At 50.3% G+C, this 20,206-nt stretch overlaps 12 protein-coding genes across 12 annotated transcripts in view; all 12 read right to left on the bottom strand.

The window, feature by feature from the left end:
* TbgDal_XI12660 (heat shock protein 70, (fragment)) overlaps nt 1-723 on the bottom strand; it is a gene marked incomplete at both ends in the record, with an annotated part of 1,820 nt that extends 1,097 nt beyond the window's left edge. The window contains one exon of the mRNA XM_011782109.1: nt 1-723. Within this exon, the coding sequence (XP_011780411.1) occupies nt 1-723 (723 nt within the window).
* Nucleotides 724-1,408: 685 nt separating this feature from the next.
* Nucleotides 1,409-2,209, bottom strand: TbgDal_XI12650 (hypothetical protein, conserved; the record flags this gene model as incomplete). The annotated part of the gene is made up of 1 exon (XM_011782108.1): nt 1,409-2,209. One exon carries the CDS (start codon nt 2,207-2,209, stop codon nt 1,409-1,411), a length of 801 nt encoding a protein of 266 aa, XP_011780410.1.
* Nucleotides 2,210-3,685: 1,476 nt separating this feature from the next.
* TbgDal_XI12640 (hypothetical protein, conserved) lies at nt 3,686-5,182 on the bottom strand (the record flags this gene model as incomplete). Its single annotated transcript, XM_011782107.1, has 1 exon — nt 3,686-5,182. The coding sequence occupies one exon, from the start codon at nt 5,180-5,182 to the stop codon at nt 3,686-3,688; it is 1,497 nt and encodes a 498-aa protein (XP_011780409.1).
* Nucleotides 5,183-5,504: 322 nt separating this feature from the next.
* Nucleotides 5,505-6,074, bottom strand: TbgDal_XI12630 (hypothetical protein, conserved; the record flags this gene model as incomplete). The annotated part of the gene is made up of 1 exon (XM_011782106.1): nt 5,505-6,074. The coding sequence occupies one exon, from the start codon at nt 6,072-6,074 to the stop codon at nt 5,505-5,507; it is 570 nt and encodes a 189-aa protein (XP_011780408.1).
* A 412-nt stretch (nt 6,075-6,486) lies between these two features.
* Nucleotides 6,487-8,517, bottom strand: TbgDal_XI12620 (heat shock protein 70, putative; the record flags this gene model as incomplete). The annotated part of the gene is made up of 1 exon (XM_011782105.1): nt 6,487-8,517. One exon carries the CDS (start codon nt 8,515-8,517, stop codon nt 6,487-6,489), a length of 2,031 nt encoding a protein of 676 aa, XP_011780407.1.
* A 772-nt stretch (nt 8,518-9,289) lies between these two features.
* Nucleotides 9,290-12,748, bottom strand: TbgDal_XI12610 (hypothetical protein, conserved; the record flags this gene model as incomplete). Its single annotated transcript, XM_011782104.1, has 1 exon — nt 9,290-12,748. One exon carries the CDS (start codon nt 12,746-12,748, stop codon nt 9,290-9,292), a length of 3,459 nt encoding a protein of 1,152 aa, XP_011780406.1.
* A 57-nt stretch (nt 12,749-12,805) lies between these two features.
* TbgDal_XI12600 (hypothetical protein, conserved) lies at nt 12,806-14,515 on the bottom strand (the record flags this gene model as incomplete). The annotated part of the gene is made up of 1 exon (XM_011782103.1): nt 12,806-14,515. One exon carries the CDS (start codon nt 14,513-14,515, stop codon nt 12,806-12,808), a length of 1,710 nt encoding a protein of 569 aa, XP_011780405.1.
* A 212-nt stretch (nt 14,516-14,727) lies between these two features.
* TbgDal_XI12590 (hypothetical protein, conserved) lies at nt 14,728-16,068 on the bottom strand (the record flags this gene model as incomplete). The annotated part of the gene is made up of 1 exon (XM_011782102.1): nt 14,728-16,068. One exon carries the CDS (start codon nt 16,066-16,068, stop codon nt 14,728-14,730), a length of 1,341 nt encoding a protein of 446 aa, XP_011780404.1.
* Nucleotides 16,069-16,168: 100 nt separating this feature from the next.
* TbgDal_XI12580 (hypothetical protein, unlikely) lies at nt 16,169-16,570 on the bottom strand (the record flags this gene model as incomplete). The annotated part of the gene is made up of 1 exon (XM_011782101.1): nt 16,169-16,570. One exon carries the CDS (start codon nt 16,568-16,570, stop codon nt 16,169-16,171), a length of 402 nt encoding a protein of 133 aa, XP_011780403.1.
* Nucleotides 16,571-16,735: 165 nt separating this feature from the next.
* TbgDal_XI12570 (cytosolic malate dehydrogenase, putative) lies at nt 16,736-17,722 on the bottom strand (the record flags this gene model as incomplete). The annotated part of the gene is made up of 1 exon (XM_011782100.1): nt 16,736-17,722. One exon carries the CDS (start codon nt 17,720-17,722, stop codon nt 16,736-16,738), a length of 987 nt encoding a protein of 328 aa, XP_011780402.1.
* Nucleotides 17,723-18,192: 470 nt separating this feature from the next.
* Nucleotides 18,193-18,831, bottom strand: TbgDal_XI12560 (hypothetical protein, conserved; the record flags this gene model as incomplete). The annotated part of the gene is made up of 1 exon (XM_011782099.1): nt 18,193-18,831. The coding sequence occupies one exon, from the start codon at nt 18,829-18,831 to the stop codon at nt 18,193-18,195; it is 639 nt and encodes a 212-aa protein (XP_011780401.1).
* Nucleotides 18,832-19,153: 322 nt separating this feature from the next.
* Nucleotides 19,154-19,723, bottom strand: TbgDal_XI12550 (40S ribosomal protein L14, putative; the record flags this gene model as incomplete). The annotated part of the gene is made up of 1 exon (XM_011782098.1): nt 19,154-19,723. The coding sequence occupies one exon, from the start codon at nt 19,721-19,723 to the stop codon at nt 19,154-19,156; it is 570 nt and encodes a 189-aa protein (XP_011780400.1).
* Nucleotides 19,724-20,206: the final 483 nt, after the last annotated feature.

The following is a 20,206-nucleotide window of genomic DNA, read 5'->3' as shown; positions in this document are numbered from 1 at the left end:
AGCCACAAGGCGATTGTCGAAGTCTTCTCCACCAAGGTGGGTGTCACCATTTGTGGCTTTCACCTCGAAGATGCCGCCGTCAATCGTCAGCAATGTCACATCGAAGGTGCCACCACCAAGATCGAAGATGAGCACGTTGCGTTCCTTCCCCTCATCAGCCTTGTCCAGGCCATAGGCAATTGCAGCAGCCGTTGGCTCGTTGATGATGCGCAGCACCTCCAGACCAGCAATCGTCCCCGCGTCCTTCGTTGCCTGGCGCTGCGAGTCGTTGAAGTATGCAGGCACTGTTACGACAGCCTTAGCCACCTGCTTCCCAAGATACGACTCCGCAACCTCCTTCATCTTCAATAGTACCATGGAACTGATCTCCTCAGGATTGAAGGTTTTCGTCTCACCGCGGAACTGTACCTGGATCACTGGCTTGTCGTCGCCCTTGGTGACGACCTTGAAGGGCCAGTGCTTCATGTCGGACTGCACGACAGAGTCGGAGAATTTCCGTCCGATCAGTCGTTTCGCGTCGAACACCGTGTTCGTAGGGTTCATCGCCACCTGGTTCTTCGCCGCATCGCCGATCAGGCGCTCAGAGTCCGTGAAGGCAACGTAGGACGGCGTCGTACGGTTACCCTGGTCATTTGCAATGATTTCCACACGTTCGTTCTGCCACACACCAACGCACGAGTACGTCGTACCGAGGTCGATACCAATGGCGCCTTCGTATGTCATCCTTCAAAGAGGCAGATATTCCTTGTTTTATAGCTGTTGCTTGTTCCTTGATGCTTATGTGATGCACGCGTGGGGCACGTGGGCAAATGCAAATAGGAAGGAAGAGCAGGAGTGCAAGTATGGGAGTAGGCAATCCTTTTTGGGGAGGTATTGCAATTCGAAGGAAAATTTGTGTTTATTAATCAATTCTTTTTTGTTCGTTGAGATAATTTTATTTTTTCAGTTATTTTTTTGTTTATTATGATTTCAGTGTTTATTTATTTTTCCTTTTTTACTGCTGGAATTTTTTTCTTTTGAAATTTCCCCGTTAAACCCGCGAGGTAAACGAGTATCTGCTTGCCAAAGTGTTTTTTCTAATGTTTTAATGGTATTTTCGCATTTACTGCTCTGTTCCTACTTTATGGGTTGCAAAAGGTGTTGGTTAAGTCATGTTTCGCACTGTACAGCAGTGACAGTCGTCCCGATTATTTTTCGCATTTTAATTGGGTGCTGTTATACAGGTCGTCGGTTAAGTTTTGTTTCAAGGTTATCGTGATGTCCTGTCGTCATGGTATTGGGTCTGCTAAACAATAACGGAGCACCCCTTGAAGTAGCGTGTCCCTCTCTTCACATGTTCTAGAAGGTACTGTTATGTTTATTATATGGAGACGGTTTTTGCGTCTTGTCTTTCTTCATCTCATTCTCATCAACTGCGAGGGATTGTGATGCTAGTGAGACTTTCGGGGTCGTGGTGAATCGCCGTTTCTACGTTGCTTAGTGGTACCTCGAAAAAAGCACCGGCTTTCGATGGCAAAGATTGGTACGAGCAAATGTAAATGTTCATTGTTGTCATGGTGCCGCGCTCAACAGAGGGAACACGACGCTCGTAAGCGACGGTCTGTGTGGTTCTCGTCATGCTGATAGGTGACCGACACTCACCATTCGCGCAGTACTCCACATGAGACTCTGTGCTACGATGGAATGTTTCTATGTTTGCATCTGGCCGGTTGGTGTTAATTAACGTTTCTGACGATGCTGAGAGAGGGCACAATATTGCTTCTTCCTTTGGATTATGAAGGTCTTGCTGCTCGCTATTCGTGTGCGTCCTGGCTTGTTCACTTATGTTCACACGAGTTTCACTTGCTTTATTAACATTATCTTTGAACACCGGCGAAAGATCACCGCCTGTGGTGCTCCCAAGACTGCCGGCGGGCACGGATCTCACATTTCCCCAGGGTCCAACTATATCATTTGTTGTGCAGTGCCCGTGTTCGTTTAACTCTAAGAATTGTACTTTGCAAAGGAGTGCGTCACGCTCTCTTTTAAGCAGTTCATTCTCTAGCAGTAGTGCTGAGTTGTCCTCTTGCAACCTATGTACTCTCTCTTGTGCGCGACTTAACTCGTCCGCCTTCTTTTGCAATTGTTGTGCCGTACGGAGGTAGTTCAGTGCAGGGAGTGATGCCTCTACTCGTGAGTCCCACATATCACCGGCCACTTTCCTCGTCATGTCTATTATCCTCTTGTTTTTTTCGTCGTTCTCCCGTCGCTTCGCCTTACTTTGTTCTTCCGTTGCCTATTTTTCTATGTGAAAAGTGACCGCCGCTAAAATTATTGTTCTGTGCACACGCTCCACAGACCATTCGCTCCGTGTGGTAGGAAAGGGAAAAGGGGGAACGGGCAGCGAAACGTCCCACTCCCTCATGCAAAATAATAATAACGATATTAGCAGATACGGCAACGAAGGCGGTTGCGTGAAGAAGTGGGGGTAATAAATGTTTTTGCCGAAACACAACTGATGAAAGAGAAAGGGCCAGCTTACACGTTAAACCAGTGGTCAGTGTCCCCAACTGTTTCTTCGTACCGCAAGCTGTAGAATGATACTTCCTGCAGACATACGGCGACGACGACCAAAAAGGTGGGGTTAAAACGTGCAAGCATACGTGATGATAACGGAAACAAATACTAAGACAGGTGAAAAAGTACTAGACGCCCACCGAACAGAGTTGGTTCCTTGCTGATCTTTTTCTTCAGCCTCCAGTTCGGACACTGCACACTACCGAGAAAACACATGATGACCCGAAGCTGTGCTGACAATCACGCGAGTGGCAGTGCAAACAGACGGATAGTCAGGCACGAATGCCATCTCAGTGGAGTGCTAACACACACACACACACACACACACACACATACGCCGCGAGGTGCAAGGAAGATTGCCACAACCACAGTGGTTTGGCGAAGAATTCCGTAGGAGATACGACCAGTTGAGAGTGATAACATGGTGAAGCATTTGACACCGTGAAAACAAAAGGTTAACAACATCCCACCTCCATTATTACGGGGCGACAGCCAGGTTAACCATTCCGTCGTAACAAAGAGGACAATGAGCCATTCTTGTGATGGCTGTTAAAGAAGCGAAACACATCCACTGATGCGTCCAACACCACCACCACCGGCTCCGCACAGGCTCCTCGCGATTGCGGTATCAACACCTGCATACAGACTTACACAAGTACCCCGGAACCTCCGCACACCTCACCACAACCTCAGGGGCAACGCGCCACTTTGCAGATGAGCGGTGTCACACACAACGTCTCCGCGCAGACATTCAAATAAGAGCTTCAGATGAAAGGGAAGGCGGCTACAAACGATGGGAAGAAAAGAGGGGGAGTTGACACAAAGAAAAGGATGCAAAACGTAATGTTGAAACGATAAAGGGCAATGGAGATATCCGTTACCGTTGCATCTCTTTCCATCTTACACGCTAAAAAGGGCATAGTGTGGATAAGTGTGGCTGCTGTCAGTTCCACCACAGCCGCAGTAAAAGTAAACTATAGCCCCCAGATACGCTATAACTAAGGAATAGACACCATTCTTCAGTGTCTGCTCATTTGGGCACACGAGGAAAGAGGCCTCACGAAAATGAAATTGAGCTCGTTACCCCTGCTTTCGTCGCTGCTCCCTATAACTGATCAGAGTAACAATATTAAAATCGTGTATGCGCATCGTGTTTCTTGAAGACACTTGTGTACTTCTGCTCGTCTACTACCTTCCGGAACTTCAGCTCCGTTTCACTTTCCCCTTCGTTGGGGTTGTCGAGGTTTGGTCCCTTCATCGGGTTGACACCCTTTTCAATGATGTGTTTTACAAAAAGATGCTGGATGACGCGCGAGATGGTGTTTCCAAGAAGACATGCATCGCGTGTGCCACAGTTACATATACCAAAACAACCCAAGTCGTGTTCGCAGCTGTAGCGGAACGACGATGCAGTTGGTATATAATCAATACCCAAAACTCGTCGGGTGAGTTGAAGTCTGCGTCCAGTGTCCAACCACTCAACGCCAAAGTCGTAATGTGGGTACGAAGGTATAGCCCCCGAGTTAGAGTCGAATTCACCCAATTCCTTTCGCGCGTGCCTAATAGCATCAAGAGATAAGAGGAGTAATTTACCGTAATCCTCTACGGGGGCGTGAAGGTTCAGTGATGAGTTCAAAAGTGGCGGCCCACAGTTGTCGAGTGAACCCGCAGCGAGCGGTTTGACAAAGCCCTGATGCTGCAGTGCAAGACCACTCGGCTGGTAGAATATTTCATTGGGATCACGCCAAAGCTTGGGTGGCCCGTACCCCGCACCGTGGCTCTGAGCCGGTTCGAAAACTACCTTCCGGATTGAGGCTTCAAAGCTGATCCCGCCCAGTTGCCGCTCAACGGCTGCCACGAGCAGGGCTACAGAGAAATGGGACACGCCACAACGGTAAGCTCGATGAGTAGTGACCTTCTTAAACGTGCAGGAAGGTGACGAGCGCAAGTACTGTACAAAATTTTCACGTTGCTCCTGCCCGCTGAGCGCCGCAGATGACCCCCCTGCAAAAAAGCAGTTTATTGGCATGTACACATAGCGTTGCGTTGCAGCGCAGATGTTCCGTGTAACGTGGGGCCGCACCCTGTCAACTCCCGCGTCTTTCATTATTTGCTGCTCATTAAGAACAGTTCTAAAGGAGAGAATGCTCCGCGCCGTTACTTCGGCGTCGAGTTTGTGTTCAAGCTCAGGCAAATAGTGTCGTAGGGGCTGGTGCAAGTCAAACACACCGGTGCCGTGTAACTCGCAGAGGTACGCCGCCGTAATAGGCAGTGAAAGAACACCATACGTGAGGGGATCCTTCAGCTTCATGTGATTACCTTTTTCATCCATGTCGCGCGGCCGAGTTCCGTCGCGGTAACCACTGGCGAAACAGAAAGGGCTTCCGGAATAAAATAGACCTCCTTGGTACCCTGGCGCCGCACGCAGCTTCTGACTGTGCCCACTCATCATCAGATGCGCCAATTCCAAAACACTGCGGACCACAGGAGGGGTGTCATCCTGCATGCCGTCACGAATTTGCTCCTGCGTGACAGCCCCCTTCTGTGCTTTGAGAACGTCGTCGCGATCCTTCACAGGGGGAAAATTCATGCCAATTCGACGCTTTGTGCATTCTTCAGAGTTCATAACTTGCCGCCTTCGCTAATGGGCTCGCTACCACCGCGTGTTCCCCCTCCCTGGACTCAACTTCGGACAACAAACAACGGTGAAAACATGAAAGAAAACATTCAGTCTGGGGTAGAATCAATAAGTGAATGACGACGGAGGGCTCAACGTCCCTCAACACAACCGGCATACAAAAGTCACGCGAATAAGCGTTAATAAGAAATTTCCACCGTCAGTTTCACCGGACTTCAGACTTCTTTTCTTAGCCTGTATTGGGAGGAAGGATACGTCACCCAACTAACTGATCCTGTGTGAACATCCAGGTGATAAACAGGAACCCAAACTAAGCGACACGTTGGCGTGAAACAAATGTGTCAAGAATATCGTCCACCTTGTCCTGCGCGACTGCGTGGCTCCCGTGAACCTCTCTCTCAAAGAGCTCAGTGCTCCGCCAGTGCCCCTGAAGTTTCAGTATAGAGGTTATGGGTTCACAATTCGGCCTCCGTAGCTTCTTCTTCTCCACAATTGCCGTGCGGTAGCGCGTCCTTCGCGCCTCAATCCACGCATCAGTAGAGATAGTGCTGTGATATGCAACAGCTTCCGCAGCCACAGCAGGTGCGTAACCGAACTGCAGTCGGTCAGTAGGACTACCCTTTCCATATCCATCGAACGCTGGGCCCGCGTTGCTGCTGGATACCTCGGTGGAAAAGGCACCAGCGAGTGCCGCACGTAGTTCCTCGTTCTTCCTGTTTTGCTGCTGCTGTTGTTTCGCTGATAACAACTCCCGCTGTTTCGGCTGCCGTGAGGAGGAAACTCCCTTCTTCGACACCTTTTCACCCTTGGTGGGCTTATTCCCCTTGCTCTTCTTTCGGTACTCCTGAACACCTCGTTCACGTGATCCTTTCCACACCATTTACACGAAATAAATGAAAACTACCGGCGATTTCCATGAAAGGAAGGGGGAAACACAGAAAAGAGAGATGAAGCAGATGGTAAGAGAAAGACACAGCAGGACGTGTAAACAAGTCAACCATTTTATAAAAAACATACACGGTTATGTTGCGGTAGAGCGGGGATGTGCACACCGCGGCCACACACAACGACATTCACAAATACAAGTGCATGCATCTATGTGTATGTTATCACGAAAGACGAGAGAACGTGCTCAATAGTCACACATTTCGTCAAAATAGGTTGTATAACGAATGGATGAACAGGGGAATAACAGAGCGGTAATGATAGCAGCCTTAATGAAAGCATAGGTACCTTCAGAAACTTCTGGACTAAAAAATTATTGTAAAGGGGTCGTTAGACACCTCTACGACTTACTCTGTGTTTGCGTTGATAGCCTCTATGCGGTCGCGTTTCCTTATCGGGGACCTCCCCGATCCCTCTGTCACGCCCCTCCCCCTTTGGAGCTCGTCGTCCTCATCACTGTTATCGTCACCGTCGTTGTCATCACCGCTTCCATTGTCCTCATTGCCCGGTGCCCATCCATCCTTTCCTTCACGACGCGCCGATTTCAGGGCCCTCTTTGCAAGCCGTTCAATCTTCGCTACTTTCGCCTCTATCGACGCCGCGTCAGTGTACGTATGAAGCTGTGTGCCGACCCACTCTTTCCCGTGCGGAAGAAAGGCAATACGCTTTTGAAGCTTCTCTGAGTATGGTTGCGGGACGGTCTCCATTACAGCTTCGAGTCGGTCAAACCACTGCGTGAGCCTCTCGGTGGCCTCCATCCTCGCCAGAGCGGTGGCGTCCGTTAAGGCAAACTTTTGTGCAACTTCAATCATCTTCTGTACTTCCTCACTGGTAAGTCGCTCTGAGTTCTCCACAACAAGTGTTTTTGTTACGCTCCCGAGTTCTTCTGCGGCTGTAACGGTCAGGATCCCGTCGGCGTCAACACTAAAAGTAACGGTGATAGTCGGTTCACCGTGCTTTGCCGGGGTAATACCGTCAAGAACAAAGGAGCCTAGCCTGTGGTTGTGACGCGTGAGGGGGCGCTCACCTTCGAAAACCTGTATCTCCACTTCACTCTGATTGTCATCCACAGTGCTGTACTCCTTGGTCGCAAGGTATGGAATGGTTGTGTTCCGACGAATTATCACATCAAACTTACCGTCGTCCACTTCAACGCCGATTGAAAGGGGCACAACATCCAGAAGCACTATACCTGCTGTCCTAGAGCTCTCCCCATATCCACCGGAAAGTACGTGCGCCTGCACTGCAGCCCCATACGCCACTGCCTCGTCAGGGTGCACACTGCTGCAGAGTTGCTTACCTCTGAATAGCTCCCTTAACTGAGCCTGCACAGCAGGAATCCGAGAACTTCCCCCGACAAGCACAACATCCTCAATATCCTCAACCTTCATTGAAGCGTCCTTCAACGCCCTCTGTACCACACTCAAACAGCGAGCAAAAATTTTCGTGCATAGCTCTTCCAACCTCGCTCGCGTTAGCTTGAGCACGTATTCTTCGCCGTCGGGAAGCAGCCCGTCGAGTGCAATTTCCCCCACTGTCGAGTGTGACAGTACTCGCTTCACTTCCTCACACCGTGAACGCAGCTTGGATAGCATCTTTTGGGACAGAGAGCCCTGTTCTATTCCATAACGGTTCCTTATATCAGCAAGTGCGTGCTCCAGCAGTGCGGCGTCCACATCCTCTCCACCAAGGTGGGTGTCACCATTTGTGGCTTTCACCTCGAAAACACCGCCGCTTACTGAAATAATTGAGACGTCAAACGTTCCACCTCCAAAGTCAAACACCAAAACGTTGCGTTCCTTCCCCTCATCAGCCTTGTCCAGGCCATAGGCAATTGCAGCAGCCGTTGGCTCGTTGATGATGCGCAGCACCTCCAGACCAGCAATCGTCCCCGCGTCCTTCGTTGCCTGGCGCTGCGAGTCGTTGAAGTATGCAGGCACTGTTACGACAGCCTTAGCCACCTGCTTCCCAAGATACGACTCCGCACAAGACTTCAGGTACGCAAGGACACGGGCAGATATTTGCTCGGGCTGCAGTAACATCCCCTCTCCAAGATGCTCTACCCTCATCACAGCACCACCTTTCTCGCCCTCCTCGACCTTGAAGGGCCAGTGCTTCATGTCGGACTGCACGACAGAGTCGGAGAACTTCCGTCCGATCAGCCGTTTCGCGTCGAATATAACACCATTCGAGCCACGAGCGGCGTGGCTCTTCGCCGCATCGCCAACAAGAACCTCATTATTGACGAAAGCAACGTAGGACGGCGTCGTACGGTTACCCTGGTCATTTGCAATGATTTCCACACGTTCGTTCTGCCACACACCAACGCACGAGTACGTCGTACCGAGGTCGATACCAATGGCGCCTTCGTATGTCATCCTTCAAAGAGGCAGATATTCCTTGTTTTCAGAGGCAGTAGCAAGGATGAAAAGCAAGAGGATATTGAAATATACAGGCACTGGCCGATGAAAGATTGCAACAATACCAACGCCAAGGACGCGGAGCAAAGTTAAAACAAAAGTATCATAACATCTGCACACTAACGTAGACGCGTAAACGCAAATTGTTATGCGTGCGGCGCTCCTGGTGTTGCATACCGAGTCTACTTGGCCAAGAGGCAAGTGACTTACACGCAAAACTGCATTGAGAACGCTGGCGGCTACGGAGGTAGAGTTAGCTCAAAAGGAAAAAGAAAATAAAGGAAGCTTTTAAAAAAGCCACAGAGAAAAGGGAGAAAAAGGGTACTACTAGTCGTACAACTTTCGTGAGAAATAATTACACCATGCTTCCTGATGGAAGAAAATGGAGAACAGTACCTTCTGATGCGTGTGTGCGGATAACTGTGTTGGCACTCATGCTTTGTCTGGCCCGTGCGCTCTTAGGTACATGCTTAAATAAATATACCCTTTTTAAAAATTCTCCTCGTCTACTTTTTTTCTTTTTGCTTTTCGCGCGCATATGTGTGTTAGCGCTTACATATAGTGAAACTTATTTCCGTGGCATGGTGCTACCACGGCTTACTGCTATATGACATAGGTTCTTATTTCATAAAAATACATGTGCGGCACTTTCCCCTTTTCTTCGTTCGTAATGATACAGTGACAGGAAGGGGAAAATTAAAAAAAAGCATGGTTAAGAAACACGGTGGCATTACTTCTCGTAGTATGCCTCGCGAAGTGCGTCACGGTATCGTTCCTCATAAAACTCCAACCTCCCGCGTGCACAGCTCTCCATGGCCAAAAGCTCGCGAAGCTTACTACCAAGAAATGAAACCCTCTGGAGGAGCAACACCGTTACATGGCGATCAAAGTACTGAGCCTCGCTCGAGAACTTTAAGAACCCCTGGAGGAAACGTTTGAAGAGTACGTGCTCGGCGTATTCAGAGACAGATCGGAGCATAGGGGAACCGTACGTGCCTAGAGCCTCCTCCTCTGTCGGGATACGTGTGTGAGTCTCTTCTTCTACAAGCGCTGCAAGCTGGGCTACAGGCGGATTACTGGGGTAATAGTTGTCCACTTTAGCACATAGCAACAGGCGCTGAGTAGCCTCCTCACGCACCACATCGTCATGCAGAAGGTTGTGTGCGTTCTCCAGATATGCCTTGTACTCCCTCAGTTCCTCTACAGCGATTCGGACGCGTGTAACTTCCTCCCGGCATAAGAGGCGATTGGTATTTGTCATGTATATGGGAAGTGGTAGCAACGCGTTGGTGACCTCTGGTTTCGCCTTCCTCGCCTTAGTTAGTGGGAAAACGAAAGGTTTAGGCCTAGTACTCGGAGTTGTGCACCAAGCCAAAGCGCCCAGCATTTCCAACTGCTCGCACATGTCCAAATGAGCACTTTCAATCTCTTCAACGAGTTTCAATCGCTCTTTCTCCTCACAAACACTTACCTGGTAGGTGGCGACTTGGAGAAACGCCTCACTTTGCTGCAATGCAATGCGCTCGCTCAACTCAGACTCCTCAACACCTTCCCTAACCCGGCGCACAATGTAGAAAAGATGCTGCATGTCCCTATATAGATCCTTGTGTGCGGCAATAAACCGGGCAACAATCTCCTTGTAGTTTCGCTCCATCGGTTCACTTGCCTGCGCATCAAACCATTCGCTAAACAGTGAGGCTGAAGTGTCAATATAGGACGCGTCTTCCTGGGTTCCTATAGCCTGGGAACAAAGTTCAGTGGCCCTACTAGTGGAAACCGGGGAAAGAACAGCGGTAGCGGCAGCCCCAAACTGCGCTATGTAATGTGGTATTAACTGCTTGTCCTCCTCAATAATGCCCTCCAACAACCTTTTCATGGCAGACGCGATCTCCCGAACACGCGTTTCCTCAGAGGCATCTTTGGAACGGGCAGCGGCCAACCTGCGGCGTCGCTGAACACGGCGGAAGAAGCGTGTGATGACACGCGCAACCGAATCCAGTGAAACATGTTTGGATCCTAAACCTCGGTCCCGCTCCCGCTCCCAGTGGAGGACACAGCCGCAAGAGGCTGCGAATCGCATCCGGGTTTTGCACAGATTCTCCCAACGCCACTCCCCTTCTGTTGCATCACCGAACACAGTGCTCTCCTCCTTCTCAATGGCCTCTCGCCGCAGAGCCTCTTCCTGCAGAATGTAAAGCCTTTCACTCTCCAGGGTAAAATACTGTGACGCCTCAGCGGCCTCTTCTACGGACAATGTAGACCTGGCATTCCGCTCACTCTCTGCCACAAGATCGCGCCCGATACTCTCATCGTGCACAATGAAATGCATAGCTGTACAGAACGAACGCCAGGGCCAATCACCTTTATTTAGTACAAACTGAAAGAGCTTCAGCGCATCCGTTTCACGGGCTTCCCTTCCGTGCAGTACATCACGGAGCCGCGATTCTTCTGCCATAAGACCCTCCTGAAGCCGCAGGAGGCTGATAGAGCCCTCAACCCAGCGATTGATACGCCATGAAGGGTACGGTTGCTTCGCCTGCATGCGAACGAAAACGCGGTATGGCATCCGCAGCAATGAAAGGGGAAGCGACGAGGTGGCTTCATCTTCCTCTTCTGTGCTTCGTTCAGCATACTCTTCGACAGAGCGGATCCCCAGGTCGTGCTGAATCAGGCGATGCAGTTGTGCGGCTCGATTCATCAACGTGTACACAAAATAATCGTAAAGCCATTGATGGGACAATTCAGCCGCTCGTTCTACTGCAGCCATGGATTGCCTGATATCAGTGAGAGAAGACGGGCCACCAACCAGCGCGCGGCTCCGCCGCATGCGTGACAGCAAAGCATGGTAGTCAGATGCAGTCATTTTCCAGCGTTTCTTCCTAAAGCACTCACTGATACCCTGTTTACGTCGCACTAACCACGGTTTCACACGTAACATTCGCCACCATCTCTGTATTATAAGCAAAGCCTCCAGCCGTGCCTGGCACCTGCCCCAACGAAACGCGCGCCACATTGCTGCACGAGCGGACGACTCCTCCACAGCTATCGTCACAACCGCGTTATGCTCGCAATAAAGGTCCATTAGTGCAAGCCTCTCGCCGAACAGCAGTCTGGCCCTTGCCCGACACTCCTCATCGCAAACAGTGTAGTCCATAAGAAGGTCTGTTCTACCCTGATAATGACCCGTACCGGTGTTGCGAGTCATTATCAACGATGTTACAGGTTTGAAAATCTTTGACGGGTGAAACGAACCTTGGGCAACACATCTCTCGAACTCCTGCACGTCACATAAACCATGCAGGATAGACTCTGCTGATTCTACATCCCGTGAGGCCTTGTGTCGCAACCCCTTTAGGGACATCATGGCTTCAAGTGATTCTATGTGCTTTCGCGCATCCTCCTCCGACTTATATATGTGGCCACGCGTGAGCGTCTCTACGTGTAAAACGTGGCCGCGGGCCTCAAAATCCCGAACCTTCTGGGAATAGCGCGCTCGCTGCCTCATCAGCTCGGATACAGATGCCGCTTCAGTTCGACACTCAATAATTACCTTCTCCTCTTGGTGCTGCCAGAGCAGACGGTAGCGGCATTCGTGCTCACGGCCTCCAATCGTCGCTCGCAACTTGCGCTGCTGGCGCTCAAGTGCCTCGATCATATCTTCAAAACGAGGCTCCGGCTTCCATATACTAAGTTTTTTTACACTCGCCGAGAGGTAACTCTTTTCGATGGCTGGCAAAAGGCGTTTGGGCATAGTTTCCAAAATCTTTTCGGATTCCGGGGGCAGCCGCACATGGGAAGTCCACGGCCCCCCAGTAGCGGGTCTCTCTAATGGCGGTAAAATAAACGGATTCATCAACCATGCTGCAGCATTTGAAAAGAAAAAAAAAAAAGTCGGCGTCCAAATCGATTGAGGGTAAATAAAGTTTTTGGAGAGGGAGAAAAAACAAGGGAACCATGGAATGGAATGACAGGGGTATCCCCAAAGAGGCAACGGTCGTGGGGAGAGGAAGAGTACAACCAGCAGATCAACAACGACACAGTAAATGCACTCACAAGAACAATATGGGACTAACTCTAACCACAAAAGCTGGTAGAAAAGGTACACTTTCGCTAAAAAAAAAGTTGGTAAGCTGTGCTCACATAAACGACTGGATCGGACGATATAAACGTCTGCGTATATATGTTGCATGTGCCCAACTTCGACATCATCAGTGTCGTTTTAACCCAATTTATACCCATCTCCTATTCACCGAAAACCCTCCAGCGACGACTGAAAAAGACGGTCGACTCGACGAGGCAGAAACTGCGAAGCACGCGGTGTGGACGCCGTTTGACTGAACATCGGCCGGGTGCGCTGCGCCTGTGGGTGCCACATCACATCGTCTTCATCTAACAGTTCAGCTCTATCATTCGCAAGGCCCTGCTGACCAGCTGAGCCTCTACCGCGATTGTATTCGCTGCCAACACGACCCCACGAGCCTCTCGTCAACCTTGATGATCGAGGCTGGGGCGAGTCATCAATAATGATAACATCATCATCACCGTCACCATCATCCAGAGAAATCTCTTCAGCGCCCCTTTCCACATGCTTCACCTCCTCAACATCAGAGGTACTGCAACAACTGCTTCCGGAAGAGATTATTAGCGCATGTTTCCTCATGACAGCTTCTTCGGTGTCCGAAGCCGGAGCAGATAAAGCGTGAGGGCGTTCACTATAGCGCACGACCTCGTTCTCTACATCACTGCTACAAGTCAGGAGCAAAGAACCCTCTTCCACCGGAGTTTTGCGCTCACTCTCTTCACAGTGAATACCGACGTAGCTATCCTTCTTTACGTCCGCAAGCACAGTTGCCCTCATTCTGCGGTACTTCGTTTGAAGTTCTTTTGCTTTTTTTATTTTTTTCTCCGTGGCCGATCGCTGATCACGTAATTCGCGTTCTAAGTTGCTCAACTCTGCTGAAGACTGAGTGATATAGAGCTCCAGTTCTGTCGCCGTCATGTGCTCTACTGGAGGTTTGTCACCGTTCAACCGGGGTGTGTTCGCAGAGGCCATTACGTTCGGAATTATGCTAGAGAGCCTCTCTATCTCGCTCTCCAAATCTGTGCGGCGTGCGTGCAGCATTGCACATGACCTGGTTAACTGCGCCACGTTCTCCCGCTGTTTACACAGCTCACTCATCTTTTCAATGAACGCCTGCTGTCTGTAGAAAACCTGCTTAAACTGCAACATCGTGTCGCCACTTCTTCCATCTCCCACAACCCGTTGACTTATGTCTTGCCCGATAACATCCCCCTCATCACCATCATGCCGAATGTTGCCGGCACCTCCATATCCACTGGTGTCGCCGACCCCGGGGGTATTACTGCTGTTAAGGAACAGCGGTACGAGTCGTTGAATGGGGCACAAGCAAGCCGGACAAGCGACTAGACGACCATCACTGGGTTCCACCGGGGCGCATGCCTCAGGCTCAGCGTCAAAGCCGTCCCCGCAGGCACTGAGGCGTTGTTGTATCCTTCTGCGCTTGCGTATGAACTCGCTGCAACCAGCATGGAGGACATGTTGACACGGAACAAGCAAAACGGCCCGCATTTTCCCTTCATTGCCCACAGGCAATGAACACTCACAGCACTCAAGGGATTCAGTGGACATCATACAGACAGTTATCGTGGATGGAAGTAAATACCCTGCACGCTGAAAACGAAAGAGAGGAAATGATGTACGACTGCGCCCTAAACTTCGTAACCGCAGCAAATACGTCCAGATCAGGGTTAAATAAAAATGATAATAGCAATAACTGTAACAATAATAATAACAGTGAGAAAGCTGAAAACAGTAAAGAAAGAGAGGGAAAACAGGGCAGACACAAAGAATCCGGCAACACCGGAAACTGATAAAGATAGATATGCGGAAACGGAAGCACACAGAAACATTAGGACGGTAGGTGTCCATGCACATAATTGGTGGTTATTCGGGATGCCGTACCCCCGATGCCTGGGCGTTACCCCCGCAAATACACAGTGCGCGGTATCGCCGTGCGGCGAATTAGCGCTCTATGAGTATTAATATCTTTTTTACATTTGTTTTTCTACTCCTCACCACCACAAGCAGACGTACACTTCCCCCCGCTCAGGCTGTATGCACCACCCTAGGATTCACCCCCTCTTCGCCTAGCTGGTTGCAGTGAGATGTGCTTGTTCAGCCATCATTTGCCTTTTGAGTCGAGTTGGTGGTGGTGGGATACGTGCAGTAGTCACTATATTAAAATGCCTTAGAGCCGGCGCACGCTGTGAAATCCACGAAAGGAGTTTGTGGGCCAACAGGGGAACACGATCTAAATTTGCTACTGTGAGTGCGGTCATTGACGGAAAAGATACACATAAATCCCCTTCGTTAGAGTTGCCTCCAGCTGCACGCCGGGGTGTGTTCATCCTAGAACCCTTCGCAGATTTCCGCCCGCGGCTCTCCTCACGCACTGCTCTCGTGGGCTGCCGAGAAAAGGCCTCTGCCAAATCGATGTTACCTATGTTGAGCGCAAGCTCACGCACCCCCGGTAGTGGCTGTGTAGCCAAGAAGAAAAGAAGCAAAGTCTCCCGTTTCACTACGCACCAAAACTTCACACTCCACGACCTTTGCGGCGCACGGAGCATTTCAAACACATCGGAAGGCAGTGCTGCTGCTTGGTCGTCGCGGCGAGAACCCACGACAAAATGCGAAAGCGTCGGTAGCCGTTGCCACCAACCCGGTGACCAATAAACAAGTAGGGAAACACCAACCTTCAACGTCTGCAGATGTGGCGTCGCAACGTAGAGGTCGCTGAAAAAGCTCTGCTCAAGTCCTGGGAAGCACTGAGCGTTCCAGCGAACACCACGCAAGTCTAGATACGTTAGTGAAGGAAAAACCTTAGCCAGCGCTGGGAAGGCATGAGGACTACAAAGTGGAAGGGAATCATTTATCGCCAACGTGGAAGCGTACTTGGAAGCGACAAGCCTGAGGCGCTGTACAAACTGCCCGCGCTTGTACGAACTGAAGAAGGAGCAAAGGGAGTCCATGATAACATCGCTCATGAGGCCGTGTGACGATACCATGCTCGGCACTACAACGACCTCAGGAGGGGTAAAGGCGATGGCAATGCCATGCAGGCGGCGGCATACGGAACCAAGCCGGGCCAGATCCCTTGAGTTGGTACCAAGAAACGAACAAACATTCTTCAGCGTCGCATCGTCGAGGAGAGCGAGCTCATCGCGCAGAACAGGCACTGACTGAAGGACACGCAATAATTCGCGCGCTTCACCATTTGGATCGGGTTTCAGGTGCGTCTGCAACAACTCTTCAAAGCTACCGTACCGTACAATCGGCCTCGTATGGGTTGAAAAAAAAGTTTTACTGTGAGCCTCGTCACAAACAAGACCAGACCTCGTAAGCATTGAGTCGGCAAGTGTTGCGGCTGCCACGGCTCGGTTACGCTGACACCGCAGCGCAGCGTTGCTGTCCTCTAATGAAAGCGCCATTCCCGCTACACGGCCCCGTAAAGAATCAGATGACGTAAACTTACAAACGGACACAAAAGTAAAAAACTCCCTTTGCGCGGTTCCCACACCTTCCCAGCAGTTACGGGATATCAGAGGTAGTATCAACACACACACACACACATGTAGAAACAGCGAAGAGAAAGACGGGATAAAAGTAACAGGAGATGAATCCGCAAACACAGCCCGAAGCAGAAAACATACAAGTGTGGAGGAGTAACACTGGGACCCACACGCCCCCACCCATGAAGAAACGCTGAGAAAATGGCTTCATTAAAACTGCTTCAACCTCCTCATTGAAATGGGTCACGAACAGCACCATCACATAAATAGGACGCGAACGAAGAGAAGTGAAACCTTTAGTTAAGAGGGGGCCATCTTCCGCCAACAAAAGTTGAACAAAATCACCCATACAAAAGAAAGAATCAACGGGAATCGGACACATCCATTTCAACCAACGGCACCGCATCATCCCGGTTTCCATATTCTCCCCCCTGAGGTGAGTACCTGCATAATATAGATAGTCAGATTACAATATATACGCATACATGCCTTCTTTTCGTTTGATCCTGTCACCGTCACTCTTTCTCCCCCCCCCATTACATCATACTCATTAGTTTCATATAACACCGCAAAATAGCAAAATAAACTAGGTTGTGGAGACCTCTCTACGTTCCTCCTCGAGCTCCGTTGTTGTTGCTTTAATGCGCTCGGAGATCGCGGGCGTCACATTGAGTCCACTGACAATTTGCCACTCCCCACCACTGCAAGTAACGGGAAAAGAAAAGATGAGGCCACCAGGTACTCCGTAGGGATTGCCGTCGGAGTACACAGCCATCGACACGTGGGTCCCGGAAGGCGTGCCCAGCATCCAGTCGTGAACATGATCCACGATTGCTTTCGCAGCTGATAGTGCGGACGAGAGTCCTCGTAGCTTCATTATCTCAGCTCCCCGCTCCTGAACGATTGTGATGAATTCATTGTCAAAAAAAGCGTCGTTATCCACTGCAGCGCGCGCGGGCTTCCCACCAACAGTTGCGCTGTTGACATCTGGCACCTGAGTGCCGCTGTGGTTACCCCAAATAATGCAATTTTTAACCTCCTCAACACGGGCACGCGCGCGCTCAGCCACTTGGGCGGTAGCGCGGTTGTGGTCCAGTCGAGTAAGCGCCGTCACGAATCGGGGATTAAGCTTGCCCTTTGATTCACGGAGCAGAATGAGGGCGTTTGTATTCGCTGGATTGCCAACGACGCAGACACGACAATTGGGCGATGCAACTTCACCCAGCACGCGACCCTGCTCGGAAAATATTTTTGCATTTGTCTGCAGTAGATCCCTCCTTTCCATACCCGGTTTGCGCGGGAAGGCGCCGCAGAGAATGGCAATGTCAGCCTTGTCAAAGGCAACCTTTGGTTCGTCTGTAATAACGACGCCGTCCAGTAGAGGGAAAGAACAATCCATAAGTTCAGCTCGAATCCCCTCAAGCGCCTTCAGAGCCGGGCTAATATCCAATAGCTGCAGCTGCACGCGCTGGTCGAAACCGAGCATACGCCCTGCTGCAATAAGTGGTAGCAGCGAGTAACCAATTTGTCCCGCTGCCCCCGTAACAGCCACACGCTTACATGTGTTAGACATCTTTTCGTATATATCTCACGACGCCAGTATTTGATTATTCTTTTACGGACAAGTCACAGGCAGGCCTCTCCTGTGGGACATTTAAAAAAGGGGGAAAGTTTTCGTGGTTGCATTTAATCAAAAATGTTATACACATTGGTACGTGCGCAAAAGCACACGCAAGCGGTGGCAGTGGCAGAAACGTGAGGAAGTGTGGTATGATAACAGGGTCAAAAACAATCATAAAACGAAAATTAACAAAAAAAAGTATGCAAAAAAAAAAAAGAAAAATAGCAACAAAGAAGAACAGGTTATATCTAAGTGGTAATCGTGACATCACGTACATGGACGGCGCGCACGGTATTGCTGAGACAATGAGGGGCGTAGCGAATGGCTCTTGAGGGAGGTGGAACCCCCACGCAAGCGTTCTGCGCAGGGAGGTGGTGGTGGGAAAAGCGGGAGGCGGAGGGAGCAAAAGTCGAAAAAGAGGCCTACGAAGTGCACAACGGCAGTACGGTCTGTACCTCATCGTCAGCGGCTATGCAATCGACCAGCAGCGTTCGTTCAATGAGGGTAACACGAGCACACGCATCAAACAGGTGTTCGTCGTGAAATGTAACTCTCCCAACCCCACCTTCGGTTGCAAACACTGTCCACACGCAAAGACAGGTTCTTTCACCACAATCAAGTACCCATGCCTGGGATTCACTAACGATGCCCCACTGTTTGCTCGCGGCCATGTTCTGCGCAGCAAGTGCTGATGAAATTTCCCCCACGGAGGTGAGCCGCTGCACCACACAAGACCCAATTCGCATTGTTAGCATACAGCAAGGTGCCAAATACCCCTCCGTCGCAGCAGCGGTACATCCTTTTGAAATAGAAACGGCTATCTGCCGAAGCATGCGGGGGTCCGTAAGCGCCTCTGCAGCTCTTAGTGCCGCGCCTGCTTTCACCACAACTCGTGTTTTGTCGGAATCGGTCCGCCCCACCAAGGAGTCATGTGTGCGCCGCAACACACGGAGGCGGTCCTCTTTGCAAAGACCCTGCACTGTGTCCATCCACCTCAGCACCAACTCGTCAAACGTTTCGCACGCTGCGTTAGGCAGGCCGTCGCCATCTATCTTGTACATCTAATTTAGGTAGGTATATTATTTACCCACAGGCTCCTCTACAAGTTGGGAAAACACGGGGCTATACTGAAAGGAGATGAAGAATGGAAAGGAGGGAAACAGCTCGTAGGTACACACATATGCGCATATATTCATACACGGCAATAAGAGGTGCCACCCCATCACCGTACGGCCCTGTTGCCAGTGCACCCTGTAGTTCCAAAAACACAGGCTATCGAATGGCCTTAGTGTTAACGATGGGCGGATAACCACATTCGTCAAATAAATAAGAAAAGAACAACTCAAATCAAAACATTTTTCGTCAGTGAAGAAGCTTGCCCAACTATTTCTTACTGGCAGCCACCTTAGTCCTGGACTTACCGTCAGCAAGTCTGGCCTTGCGGGCTGCACGGGCCTTTTCAACGCGCTTTTTGGCAGCCGGCGTGCTGTCCACTTTCTTAGCGTTCTTGAGAAGCTTCTTAAGTGCAACCTTGTGCCACGAGACGGGGTTCTTTTTGTCGTTTTCGTCGAAGATCTTGCGTGCCCAGTAGGCGCGAGACCGCTTGGCAACACGCAGCTGGTAGCGCTCGAAATCAGTTGATTCGGCAAAAGCCTTCTTCGCCGCGATGCGGACGGCAGACTTTGTGGCGGCGTATTTCTCAAGGACCTTCTTCGACTCGAGCGCCTCCTTTAGTGCCTTGGTACTGCAGTTGCGAGAGATGGAGACACAGAACTTCAGAGGCTCGACGTTCTTTAGGTTTTGCACATGACGCCACATCTTTTGCTCGCAAGGATTCTCCACTAAGACGCGGTTGGCGTCAACGATGTCGACTATCACGCCGACACGGTTCTGCCTGGGACCACGAAGGATGCGCACAAGGCGGCCAGCACGGATGTAGTTTGCCTTTACCATTGTTGCCCTTCACTTACTGACGACCTAAAAATAGTCAAAAGTGAGAAACAAAATGAAAGTAAATGTTGTGACGGCAATCACTGTCCATATTTAACCACTCAAACTCCTCCTCATCAGTACACATGAAAACTTCCCCCCGATGCTCCTAGGAGGGGTGCAACTTCGGAAACAGAAAGACAAAAAGGTATTGCCCCAACAGCGATACACAGAGTCACCTTCTTTGTGTGTCCGGGTTCGTTTTCTATTTCGTTCCAGTGCGCACCGTGTAACAAGACATATAAAAACATCAACCCTCTATACTGATACATATGCATTGGGGGAGGGAACTGTATGAAAAGGAAGGGAAATAAATGTGAGAGGAAAGGGATACAAACTCAATCACAGGTATACCGCCTCACTCCATAGGTTCTGTGGCGCCTCCAGTCACGAGTGTGTACATCTAATTTGCGCCGTCGCGTGCTATTATCATCCCACGCATACATT

Source organism: Trypanosoma brucei, chromosome 11 (assembly GCF_000210295.1).
Source record: "Trypanosoma brucei gambiense DAL972 chromosome 11, complete sequence".
In the NCBI taxonomy this organism is placed as follows: domain Eukaryota; phylum Euglenozoa; class Kinetoplastea; order Trypanosomatida; family Trypanosomatidae; genus Trypanosoma; species Trypanosoma brucei.
This window is presented reverse-complemented; position numbering and strand designations above follow the sequence as displayed.